We start from the raw sequence: 12,731 nt of genomic DNA, 5'->3' as shown, positions 1-12,731 counted from the left end.
TCTCTGTTCATTCATGCATCCATTCATTCAGAGGTGTTCCTGTGCAATGCGAAAAATAAAAACACAGAATATAGGATTATGGCTGAGTATGTGTGTGCGCGAGTGCAGAGGGCAGTAGAGGCAGTGTTGTGACAACAGTGTGAGCCAGAGCCTCTTCGTGGTCTTAGCGCCTGGCTGTTCAGACGCTGCTTTCAGGAGCATTCTGAGGCATTTCTGACTAATTAGCAGGAAGATCTTAGCAAGCGCTGGAGAGGAAAAGAAATATGCTGAAAGTCTTGAGATCAAGTCAGATCACAACGGTGTTTAGTCCTTATCCCGGTGTAAATGAGGTTAAAGTATGTAAGGGGGGGTGTACAAGACAGGGCGCACACATACACACAGCCTTGTCCATTTGAATTCTCAGAAATTAGCTGATACTGTTCTGTGCTCTCCTGTGAAAAGCAGCCACCCACTCGCGGCCTCTGAACACAATATCCAGAAAAGATTTGGCATCTTGTTGCTGACCAAGATGACAGTCAGCTGCAGGGTCAAATGTAGTGATAGTGCTTTAGTGCTCTGATGCTCTGGTGAGCCCTTGTCAGCAAATAGTTGTTATAATCGGTGTGTTAATGTATTGGTTACATTTCTTGAATGAACTAATGTTTAGTCTGTTGAATTAGGAGTATATCAGATTTGATACTGAATAATTCATAGTAACAGTTTTTTTTAACAGTGTGCTCAAATCTGCACAAACTGTCTAAAATACTCTCTTGGGAAAGAAGTTTAATTAGCACTGTAGGCTGTGTAGTTACTGTAGAGTCACAGTGGGAGCTCTACAATAAATAACACAGTCACACTTGTTCCTGTAGTTTACTAAGACATTGTATTGACATAGAGCATTATCCAAATGCCCAACCTAAAGCCGTTTCTAACCTATCTCCCTCAAACTGTATGGTTATTATTCTGGGTGCCATATATTCATCACCAAAACTTTGACAAGAAGTTTAAGTCTAAGGAAACTCTTAGTTCTTTCTCTTTGCTGTCTAGCAGCCAAGCTTAGCAGCCTAGCTTATTGTATTCTTATATATTAGTAGATAAAATGTCCCACTCACCTTTTTGCCTTTCAGTACGTTAAGACCTCAATGCAAGACATGGTGAGACAGAGTTAAAAGCAAATGCAAACAGGGCTCAGAAAACAACATAACAAAGATCTGGAAAACATACGGGACACAGACAAGCAGGTACACAGTAAAGAGGGACAAATGAAAAGGCACAGCTATTTATACAATGACCACTGAGAGCTAACACAGAGAGTGGAAACAGCTGGGTAACAAGAAAACAAGAAACCAGTGACGACAATCAAGACAGTGAGACAAAACAAGATAAAGACAACTCTCTGTCTCTGTGTAGGTTCTTTGTCATCTATGTCATTGAAGTCTTGAGAGCTTGAAAACAAAGGCATCTGGATCTCTTTGGGTTTTTGAAGGTGGTTAAGACGTTTTTTTGAAGACGGTTTATTCCAAGGACAAACACATAAACACAAGAAAACAGCAATTTTCGGTCTTCTCAGACTGACTTAATCATAAATAATACAAACCCAAAGAACCATAACTCAACTTAATTATGATATTTCGGGCGAATGTTCAGTCCCAAAATTCAAGAACAGAGGTGAAGATTTAGCTCTATTTCACATTTGTGGTACCTAGCTCCTAAATTCTGACAGAGCCTTAACAGGAACTCTCACAATCTTCCTTATTTTCTGTGAGATGTATAGCTTTAGTTCTGATTCAGTAAAAGGACTTGATGCTACGATCCCTGATAATGTGTTGCTTCAAATGGAGACAGTCTTGAGGGTTGGCTGTTGTGAGGAAAGGCAGCCCAGAAACTTCAACAACGGGACACATCGTTGTGTGCCTCAACTTCACAGGGTATTTCAGTCCTTTATCCCAAGCTGATCTGCCATTTTTAACTTTCTTTGGTTATGTTTAGAGATTAGAGATCTGATCTAGATTATCTTATTAAAAACTGAGACACATCGTCAGTAGTAGACCTTGAATTCATTGGGTGTTTCGACCATTATCACTAGACACCCTCATTCAAGGAAGCCCTGCCAGGGTTGATCAGGCCCTGGAGTGTGTCACTGGTTTATGTTAAATTGTTATTTCTCTTCTACTTTCTTCTGTTTAGTTTTCTGCAATTTATTGTCTTCTATCAATTCACTGCAACTGAGAAGTAATACTTAACTCTTTAATATTTATGGAGCCTCACTTCTTCACAGGCACAGAAAAGGTGATAGAGAGAAGTAAGAAAAAAGTGACAAGATAGGAGAGAACAGAGAGGAGAGCTGGAAGGGGGGCGCCCGATCTGGCATCCCACACCTCCCCGCCGGATCGGGCTGTACGCTCTCTACCTCCCCACTATCACAGCAGTGATATACATATTAAACTTGGACAAAAATAGAAATAATATGGTCAGCATATGTCAGCTGCCAAAAGCATAGGTTTCAGCAAAAAGTGTAAAAGATGTATGTAACTTCCTGGTTTGAAAAATAAAGCCAACACAGAAGTGCAGTACATCAGAAATATTTGAGGGCCAGAATAAATATGTGGAGTTAAAAATTAACACTTTTTAAAGTATTGTGTATGAGTCTTGAAAGACTGCAGCGTGAATGGTTGGTGAAAGTGAACAGAAATGTGCTGACGGCTAAGACCAAAAGCATGTCAGTCAGAAGTAGAGAGAAAATAAGAGTCAAACAAGAGTCTTTCCTGCCCCTGTGGAGCTTTTTTTCTCTGATATATTAAATGTGCCCATTCTTTCCTTTAGACACATCATTAGTAAACTTCTCAACTGGTATATGTCTTGCTATAGGAGCAGTACACTGAGTCTGCATGCAGTTAGCTGCCAAGTAGTCTACCCTGGGAGAGCAACAAACCTCTTAAAGGAGCTTTTCACACTGTATGCAATGCATTCTGACTTCAATTTAACACCAGGGTTTGGCTCAAGCTGCGAGTCCAGTTCTAGTTCCACATAATATATTATGTAGAACTAGATTCTATTTAGATTATTTGTTTTTGACTTGACTTGCTATATTAGCTGAAATTACTCTGTTATCATGGCGTTGATATGATCAGAGGATTCAAGTTCCATTTGTCTTGGAGCTTTAAAACCCATTTGTGCCTCTTTATCAGTATCTTCTTTTTGCGGTTGATTTAGATTTTAACAGCAAAATTAATGAGGAATAAAGGATTTTACCCAGAGCCACCTAATCAGTGTACACAGCGTGTCCCTTTTCTTGCTGCTCAGCTGGCTCAGTTTTTACACCGTATATACAAACCGTCATAGATTCAAAAACTAGCAAAGGATCCGGCATCCCTCCCCCACATGCTTCACCAACTCCCTCTGCTTTACTCTGTCCAGTTAGGCAGAAACATCATCAAATAAAAAAAGATTAAAAGGAAGCCAGTGAGAGTGTGTGGGAATGTGGAATCAGACCAAGGAGAGAAACTCATAAGACTTTGTGCAGTGAGAGTCATAGATGTGGAAGGCATAGAGGCGTGATGAAGGTATAGAGCGATGACAAGGATAGAAAGAAACAGTTATTCCCTGAGGCAGTCAGTCTACTACTCACTGTCCTTATTCAGTTTTGCATCTTATTTTGCCAGAAAACGTCTGTTCTCTCCTCTATATGTGTGTGTGTGTGTGTGTGCTCACATTCACATATGTATGATATGGAAAGCTCAGGAAACAATTACTCCCATGCTGAGTGTACACCTGGACTGGGCCATGTGCTTACACACACAAACTGTACTACAAAAACATCTCATTACACATGCATGTGTGCACGCACACTCGTGCTCTGCTATGCTCTTTTATTCTGGTTGCGGATTTGCACTAATGCTTTCTTCTTTTCCAGCTTTACTGAAGCTTTTCTGCTTCTGAACTTGTCTTCAAACTTAATCTATTTCTTCCTCTTTTTCTTTTTTTCTCCTCCTTTTATCCCATCTTACTATATTCCATCTTTCCAACCATTTCTGCCCTGTTGCTCCTGTGTCTCTGGGGGTCTTTTCCTTGCCCTTACTTGCTTTTCCTTCAAATTTCCCTCTGGTTTCCTCCCTCCTCGCATTTTCTTCCCTCCATTCTGACTGTAGAAGTATCGGTGTCAAGAAGAGGAAGGGGCATCACCAGGTGCCCCAAAACTCCACCATCACCCCTGCCAGCATCACCAAATGGGAGTAGCCAGAGAGCTGAGGGAAGGAAGTACCCTGGGGAGGGATGGAGGGACCCTGGGTAGGGAGGGAGGAACCTGGAGGAGAGATGGAGGGAGTGCTGGAACCATGGAGAGAGAAAGGGAACGGTCACTGGGGAGGGACGGCTCTCTCGGTCGCCACAATGACCTCCGGGGAGCGGAGCTGGTTCAGGTGGCGGAGCGTCAGCTATCTCAGATTCAACACGTTCATGGATATGTCACTCATACACACATCACGCCTGCTCAGGTAACTAACCCTGGCCGCCTGTCTCTGTGACTTTGGCTCTACAACACAGACAAACATAGTGTCATACCTGAAGCTAACACTGTATATATTCATGCATGAGTCAGTTGCTAATGCCTCATATGACAGCTCAGGATTTGGTCGTGTTTGCAGTATCTATAATGCTTTTCTGTATTTATACAGGCAAAATGATACATGAGCATGAATGCTGCTCTTTTCATAGTTTTTATGCGCTCTTGACTCTGTACCAAAGGGTCACTTCAGACACATGTTGAACCTGATGTTCAAACCAGTTTAAGAGAGACAGCCAATCAGGAGAAAGTTGACTTAAAGGTCATTAAAGAAGGGAGCTAAAAGAGCTTTTTTCAGACAGCAGATGAACTGAGGGGTTCCACCAAGGTTCAGTGTTGTATAAATCAGGACTATTGTCCCTGTGAATCATACAAAGCTACTCTAGTAAAGTAGGCGGAAGTGAGCATCATGGGTCTCCCTTAATAATTTGGTATAATTTGGTATAATTCCTATTATTATGTATATACACAGCAGTGTTTTGTTGGATTGTTTTTTGTTTTTTTCCATTAAGCAACATGTTAAAATTGATTCCAGAGTTCCAGGGTGTGGTTCACATTCTGATCACTGTGTGTTGTTAGTTTTAGGCCACAAAACCATTTTGAGAAGGGCTAGGGAGTGAATGCGGTTGTGGCTCACGTTAGTAAAATAAACATATTCATCCCTCCAGCCCTGGTTGGTCTTTTCAGTATTTAACCAAGACCACAATATTTTCCAAATGCTTTGAGTTGCCGGAATATGAAAAAGATGTGTTATTCATCAGCTGCTAAAAGCGGATTTTGTTTTAAAACAGCAGAAAACAGTCAAGATGGTGCACATAAGTGGTCCGCAGGTGCGCATGCGCTGTCAAAATAAAAGACGCGCACCAGATAAGAGGTTGCAACGCGCGTTTGCGCACATAAGATTGTCTGGAGGAGGACAGACATTTGTTTAGAACTCTTAAAGATGTCGAAGAAGCAAGCTCCTTTAAGCAATTACTTTGGTGTTCCTCCACCTACAACGAAATGTCAGAAGGAGTCCGGACCGCAAAAGAAGCGCGTATTCTCGGAAAAGTGGTTGCAGGAGGTGAGCTGGCATTTGTTTGAAGCCAGCTGTCCCCCTCCAGAAAATCCTATGTACGCAAACGTGTGTTGCAACTTCTTATCTGGTGCGCGTCTTTTGTTTTGACAGCGCATGCGTACCTGCGGACCACTTATGTGCACCCCTGTCTATAGGAATGCATTGTTGGAAAGCTTGAAGTTTTCAAACTAACCTAACCCAAATATTTACAGCAGAAATACCTGTTTAATTAGCAGCCATCACACATATTACAGTCCTATTGTTGATAGGGTGATAATCCGCAAAACATATTGAGATTTTATTCTGCAATGGGGCCTCATTACTCTACCTTCTATGTTTGGAGCTGATGACTTTTTGTGGTTCTGGTCAAGGTGACGCAGACAGCAGAAAGGGGAACTTTTTCTATGACTTCAGAATTAGATGGGCCTCTTTCGAAAGTACTTAGAAGTCACGGATACTGGCCTAAATTTGCTTCCATGCACAGAGCCTTTCTTTGTACCAGGAGAATACTTTTGCAGAACTGTGCATGCAGGGGATTCAGTCGAATGCTTGTCCCATTTTTTAGTAATGAGGCCCATTACTATCTCTGTTCTGCACTCACTCTGCGTCTGTCTGCCTCCCCCCGCTTTGTCTTTCTTTCCTTTCTGACGCTCTATCGCTCTCACACACACTCCTAATCGCACAGCGTAGCCTGGTAATCTTTTTATTTTGGTTGATTGGACTGTATCTGTCCACATATTAGTGCTCGCGTCTCTGTACTCGCACAGCTCTGAGAGCACACTGTTGTGTATTCTCTAACACACACACATTCGTTGGCCACACTCTATGCATATCCATAATGTATATGATTTTTTTTTCTTCTGCTCTATATTGATGTTCTGTGTATTGTCAGCTTTACTGGTGTCTGGTAAATTATAATTATGGCCTTTTCATTAAATAGACAAAATTATATGCACATTGATAATGACAAATTACTTCCTATCACATTGTAGTAACGAATGTAGGGTTTTTTCACAAGGATAAGCAGATTTTAACATCACTTCTTCGCTTTTCTTAATTCCTTTTTTTTAACTTGTCCCCATCACTGTCGTCTCCCGCACTAATGCATCCTTTTAAAATTCTGGCATTTGTGATTATCAGTTTATTTTAATATATCAAGTCTTTATTTTGTCAGTAGTGGTACTGTGTCTGTCTGTGAGTAAGTTGCGGCAGCTCTCAGTGCTGGCAGCCAAAGCTGAGGAGGATGTGTATTAGTGGGGTGTCACATCTAAGTCATTATATGCTGTAATCTGATTGTCTCTGCACTGACTCAGTTGTCAGTCAGCACAAGTTCAGTATTTGTCCGCTGGGAGATCTTTGGACCAAGCTGAAGCGCTTCATTTTGACAGCATGATGAAGACACAGTTGTCATGGAGCTCCACCTTGTGGCTGCATATTCCCTTCGTGTCGTTTTATATTTAAAACTTTTTTGTTGTTGTTGTTGAAATTACATCAATTCTTCTGTTGACAATAATGACAATCATCAATTACTGCATGCCCCTGCAGATTTAACCAAAGAAATGTGGGCTGCCGTTCTTGCTGGATGCCATCTGCACTTAAGCTCATTCCCCTGTGACCTTCTCTTATGACATTTATCTCCATTTACTTCGTGGAGATGCATTAGAGGTCTTGATATCCTGGCCCTTACCACAGCATGGCATCATTATCTGCATTATCATCATTGCTTTCTGCAGAGCGGTCCGTTCCAGCAGCTCATCACCTGTCTGTCTGTATAAAATCTGTGATGAGGAACTCGTGTGTGTATGTGTGTGTGTGTATTTGGATATTTGGTTTATTTTGAGAACTTCTCTTCTCCAAATGGTGTGTGTTCATGCGTGTGTGTGTGTGTGTGTGTGCGTGCGTGACCACAGGTGCTGGATCTGGCTTCCTTGTGTATGACAGATGGAGCTGCCATCCTGTTCTCCCCATGTTCACCCCACCACCCCCCTCCACCTTTTTTTCCCTTGTCTTCACACATACACACACATGCACACACACACGCACACAGACATACTTTTTTGTGTTTATTATCTCTGATTTATTAATACTATATCTTCCTGTAAATATTCCAAGCTCACAATTTATCATACCTCTTTTTCACCATAATATTAAATTAAATAAACTTAGCACAAAAAGTACGGAAATTTGTGTTAGGTTAGGTTATCGAATCTATTTTAAAATCTCATTGTTTATTTATAAAATCATAACTAATATGGCACCTGATTACTTAGCGGATCTCCTCTGTCTGTATAGCCCTAAGAGAGCACTAAGATCATCGGGTCAACTGCTCTTAGTGGAACCTAGGTCTCGGCTGAAGACCAGAGGAGACCGTGCCTTTGCCATTGCCGCACCCAAATTATGGTATAATCTTCATCTTGACATTCGCGCATCAGATTCTGTTCAATCTTTTAAATCATGTCTAAAAACGTACTTGTTTAACCTGGCATTCGAGACCAATTAGTGTGATTTTCTTCTGACTCTGGATTTATATTATGTAATTATTTTATATCTGTATTTTGTATTTTTATTGTGATTTTATCTGTATCATGGTTTTACTGGGAAGCACTTTGGTGTACTTTGGTCTTAGAAAGTGCTACACAAATAAATTATTTGATATGATATGATATGATATGATATGATATGATATGATATGATATGATATGATATGATTGGAAACTTTATTTCCCCTTAAATGAAGCCACATTTTTAAGGACAATGCATTTTTGGTTTGAGCAGAGTTGAGTGTGAGACTTGTCAGATCTTGTCTGTCAATGCCAAACAGTTTAATCTGTTCTGAGATTCTGGTGCCATGACTGGTCTTCACCATCAAGCCTTTTTGCGCTGGTGTCGGTAACTTGTGCACTAGAACCTGAACATGTGGAGGAATGTTATGTTCAGCGTTGTTATGTCCAGATTCTGCCTACAGCAGTTGGATCATAGTCTCAAAGTGATGGTGTGGGGCAGAATCTTCCTCAATGAAAAAACAAGGCGTGTTCTCACTGGTAGCAATCGTAATTCAGAGATATCAAGAAGAGGCTCTGCAACCAGTGGCAATCCCATATCTCCACAGTCTGGGACCGAACTATGTCCTCCAAGATGGCAATGCTTGCCTCCACAGTGTGGGATTTATCAGACTAACTGCAGAATCTGTGAATGGAGAGGATGGAGTGGCCTGTCTGCAGGTCAGACCTCAACCCCACTGAACACTTGTGGGATCAGCTTGGCTGTGCTATTTGTGCCAGAGTGACGAGCACAGCCACACTGGTTGACTTGAATGCTGGTCAAAGAATGGGATGACATTCCACAGCGGGATATGACCGAGCTGATGACCAGCATGAGGAGCAGATGCCAGGCTGTTGTGGCTGTGTGTGGCAAGTTTTTCTTTGGCACAACCCACAAATGCATTTTCTTTACAAATGTGGCTCCATTTCAGGGGAAATAAACAGGCTTTCAACAGCATAAACATTGTTACAACAAAGAAATAATCCACCAAACACAAATTTCTATACTTTTTTTTGCCAAGTTTACATTAATGATCATTGACTACGAATGAGATTCAGCTATTTTAATTTCCATTGAACACAGATGTGACCATTCGTACTTTCTGTTTTCTCCCTTTGCTTTGCACAACCATCATTAAGAAGGAAATATATTCTAGATAAAAGTATATGTCGGTCTTACACCTGTGCAATGATCAGAGCGCAGTGCACCTAAACATATTAGTTTGTGTGTGTGTCGAACTTTGTTGAGCTCATGTCTGTACATTGTAGGTAGAATCACCTGAGGTTCCCTTTGATGACGAGGCGTGGCCTCACCCAGAGGGAGAGAGGCTGAATGAAGTCCCAGCCCCACCTTTCTCCTCTCTCTATTCTCAAAGCCACGCCTACTACCAGGTAATCCTGGCATGCGTTCGTAGCTTCATTTGTTTGTGTTTTTGGTCGTTTCTCATCTGTAAACTTCCGATTAAATGAGCATGCAGGTTTCTTTGCGTTTCTGTGAGACACATCTGCAGAATGTCTTCGCTGTACTGGGTGAAATTCAAACATCATGTTTTAACAGTGCACAGAAACTTTGTAAGGTGTTCCATGTAGCATTTAAACATTAACAAAATGTTAGTAAGTCAACGTTAATAGGATACTCTGTGCGATCCCTGTGTGCAATTACTGCTAAAGTGCCAGAGGTCTAAGTAGCAGATGGCAGAAGGAATGAAAAGTGAACATGTTTATATTTTTAGAAAAAGGGCCACAACTGGAGGGGAGGCAGTGTGGAGGGATTGGACAATTTTAATATTATCTTTAAGAAATGACATGACTTCTAAAGTGTGTCTTTGATGGTAGTTATACCTTATAACATAATTCATTTTACAATGATATACTTACTTTGCTGGCATTTAAAAATGCTACATGTAGCACCTTTAGTAGACAAATCTACTCCAAAATTTCTGTGCTGCATTAATTTCTTTAAACCACAACCAAAACATTATGTTGTTTTGTTTCCGTGGACCATGTGAATACAGACCTTGTGTATTTTTTAAAAATGTTTTAAATGTTTCTGTGATGGTGCCCACTTGTGTTTTTCTGTACACATGGTCTTGCATGGATGTGGCGCGAGCACATATAGTCTTCTGTGCAACTGCAGCATCGATATGTATTCATGTTCTTTACGATAAATTGTAGGTTATAACCCATCTTATCTACCCCGTTACATGTCACCCATGTTAAACTTGCTGTGTCTGTATCTTGTGTGCTCATTAGAATGCAGTTGGAGGAGGGCTGTCAAATCTCCAGTTTGAGCTTCTTTCAATGCATGTAGTTACAGTTTGTGAACTGCAGGGGGCAGAAGAGGCCTCCCAAAGTTCACAGCTGTTCAGGGTTATGCCTTCATAAATTAATATCTGACTGAATTCTATTCATCAAACTGTTTAATATGATTTGGAGACTGAATGTTGGGATAATGGAAATGCTTTTTATCAATACTGACAAAGCTGCTCAGCAGTTTGACGCTGAATAGAGGGTAAGAGCAGTCGTATAATTGACTTTGCTTTAAAAAGTCTCTTGCAAAACGTATATCTATTGCAGAGAGTGAAAGCAGTGGAACAGTAAAAAGTGTTTTGCTCTCTGTGTTGAACACACAGACTGTAAGACATACATGGTGTACTCAGAAGCTTCAGTGGCCTAGTCATTAAGCTAATGCAGAAAATTAGGCAGGAAGTAAAGACAGAGAGGGCCAGTGAGTGGGAAAAACGGGATGAAGGAGAATTATGGGCAGACAGACACAGCACAGATTTGTTGCTGGATGTTAATCAGCCTGTCAGTCAGCCAATTTATTCCTCTCCAAACAAACTCTTTTTCCTTTACAGTAATAGTAATTAACAGTGAGCAAGACGTCCGCTCGCTGTAACATTTCAGGGATGTTTGCTTCACTGTGCCGGTCCAACGCGTTTAACGCACAGCCTTTGTCTACCTTCAGGGAGAGACCTGCCGCTCAAACTTAATCCCGTTTCTAAGTGCTTAATAGGACAACATCACAGAAGTAGCTTGCCCTTTCTGCTAGATTCTCAAAAAGTTAGTTATTTAAACATTTGGAGCTTACAGATTTGACCCTCCCTATACTGCCACCCTCTTGTGCTCTGCTTAATTAACACTGATGTACTTTGCTCAGTGTTGGTACGCAGCCATGTAGCTGAGTGCAATTGCATCAGCCCACAAGGTAATTTAATTTTCTAAACTGCAGTCTTTTTCTAAAGGAGTGTGAAAAATAGTGAGCCTGGCCACCTAGCTAGCCATATCTGACTGAAAATAGCTGCTCAATGCTTGCTGGTCACAAGGAAATGAGAGATCATCAAGTCCTTAAAAGCATTAAAGTGGAACTGTGCAGTATTAAGATTGTCGTAATTTTGTTAATACTAAATGATAGCTAAAGCTGGGAGTCATCGACTTAATATAGGCAGGACACAGGGGCAACTGGCATGTCCAAAGGGCAACATGTACACCCTGTACAGAATGGCCCTGTGGGACTTCACATGAGTTAACAGCAGTTATGAAAAATGCTTTTCTCTGTCTGCCTTTTGATGCTAAGCAGGTATTGCTCTTTTAAAAAATGCCCACGTGCTTTGTCGCTATAAAAACAACACCGTAAACAATAACAAGTCAAGTTTGGGGCCATCAGATCCAAACAAAGAGCTGAATGATGCTAAAAGGTTCTGAAGAGCTGAAGAGGGAAATCTGATGAATTGACTTGTCACTATGACCATAACCTTGAGCTGATAGTTATTTGAATCATCGTCATTGTCATATTGATTGTTGTTGCTTTAAATCACAAACTTAGACCGTGCTGCGTAGCAAAGAAAAAAAGCCAATCCTGACCTCAGTCAGAAAAGCCTAAATATCCGTCTTGGCCCATTGGGACTCTCCTTTTGCTTGGGTTTGTGCTTGTCTATGCTACAGTGTTTTATGTCCATTTTTTTATATACCCAGCATTTACAAGGAAAGCTTGACATAGCTCTGCAAAATTCCCCTTACCAGAATCGAAGAGGAATCTAATGGAAGAGCTGGTGAGGAGCCAAAATGCTTAGGAACCACTGCACTATAGATCTGTATGGCGTCTGCTTTACAGTCCTTCTGACTGCATCACGGTCCCTTTACGGCTGTAGACAATGTAAGATAATAGATATTAGAGTTTTACAGAAAGCTATCTACCAGCTGGCTAATGCAATGTGACAACAAACAGTGCAGAATTGCATTTCAGGTGTTGGTCTGTGTCCATGTTCCAAATGTATATTCATTCTTTACAGAACATGACAGCACTACTACGGGTCCTGTTACTAGTTCAGAAAGTCTAAAAAAGTCTGGGTTACTGTGCTTACAGGGTCATACTGTCTAGAGTCTGTTGAGCTGGGACAGAAAATAGATTCTAGGTCATTCAGCCAGATCAGTAGGAGAAAATAGTTTGTTAAAAAAACAGTAAACACAGCATTTGTACACAAGGCTATCTATCACCAGCCTGGCCTACCTGTAGAGGACAGAATGGCAAATTTGGCTCTCTCAGCAGGCGAACATTAAACATGCATGATGTGTGCTTTTATTTAATTGGTTC

The 12,731-nt window shown here is 41.1% G+C and overlaps 1 protein-coding gene across 8 annotated transcripts in view; it reads left to right on the top strand.

Annotated features, from left to right (window-relative positions):
* Positions 1-12,731, top strand: part of LOC134646996 (discs large homolog 1-like protein) — a 113,336-nt gene that overhangs the window by 26,815 nt on the left and 73,790 nt on the right. For 5 of the 8 annotated variants that reach the window (XM_063501095.1, XM_063501083.1, XM_063501089.1 and 2 more), the window contains 2 exons: positions 4,128-4,472; positions 9,407-9,529. The exons of 2 other annotated variants lie outside the window; for them this stretch is intronic. In XM_063501095.1, the coding sequence (XP_063357165.1) occupies positions 4,128-4,472; positions 9,407-9,529 (468 nt within the window). The remainder of the gene's footprint in view (positions 1-4,127; positions 4,473-9,406; positions 9,530-12,731) is intronic. One more of the 8 variants, XM_063501084.1, reaches the window with a different exon arrangement.

This window comes from Pelmatolapia mariae, linkage group LG17, assembly GCF_036321145.2.
Source record: "Pelmatolapia mariae isolate MD_Pm_ZW linkage group LG17, Pm_UMD_F_2, whole genome shotgun sequence".
NCBI classification, from domain to species: Eukaryota; Metazoa; Chordata; class Actinopteri; order Cichliformes; family Cichlidae; genus Pelmatolapia; species Pelmatolapia mariae.
Note: the sequence above shows the minus strand (reverse complement) of the source record. Positions and strands in the feature narration are given on the sequence as shown.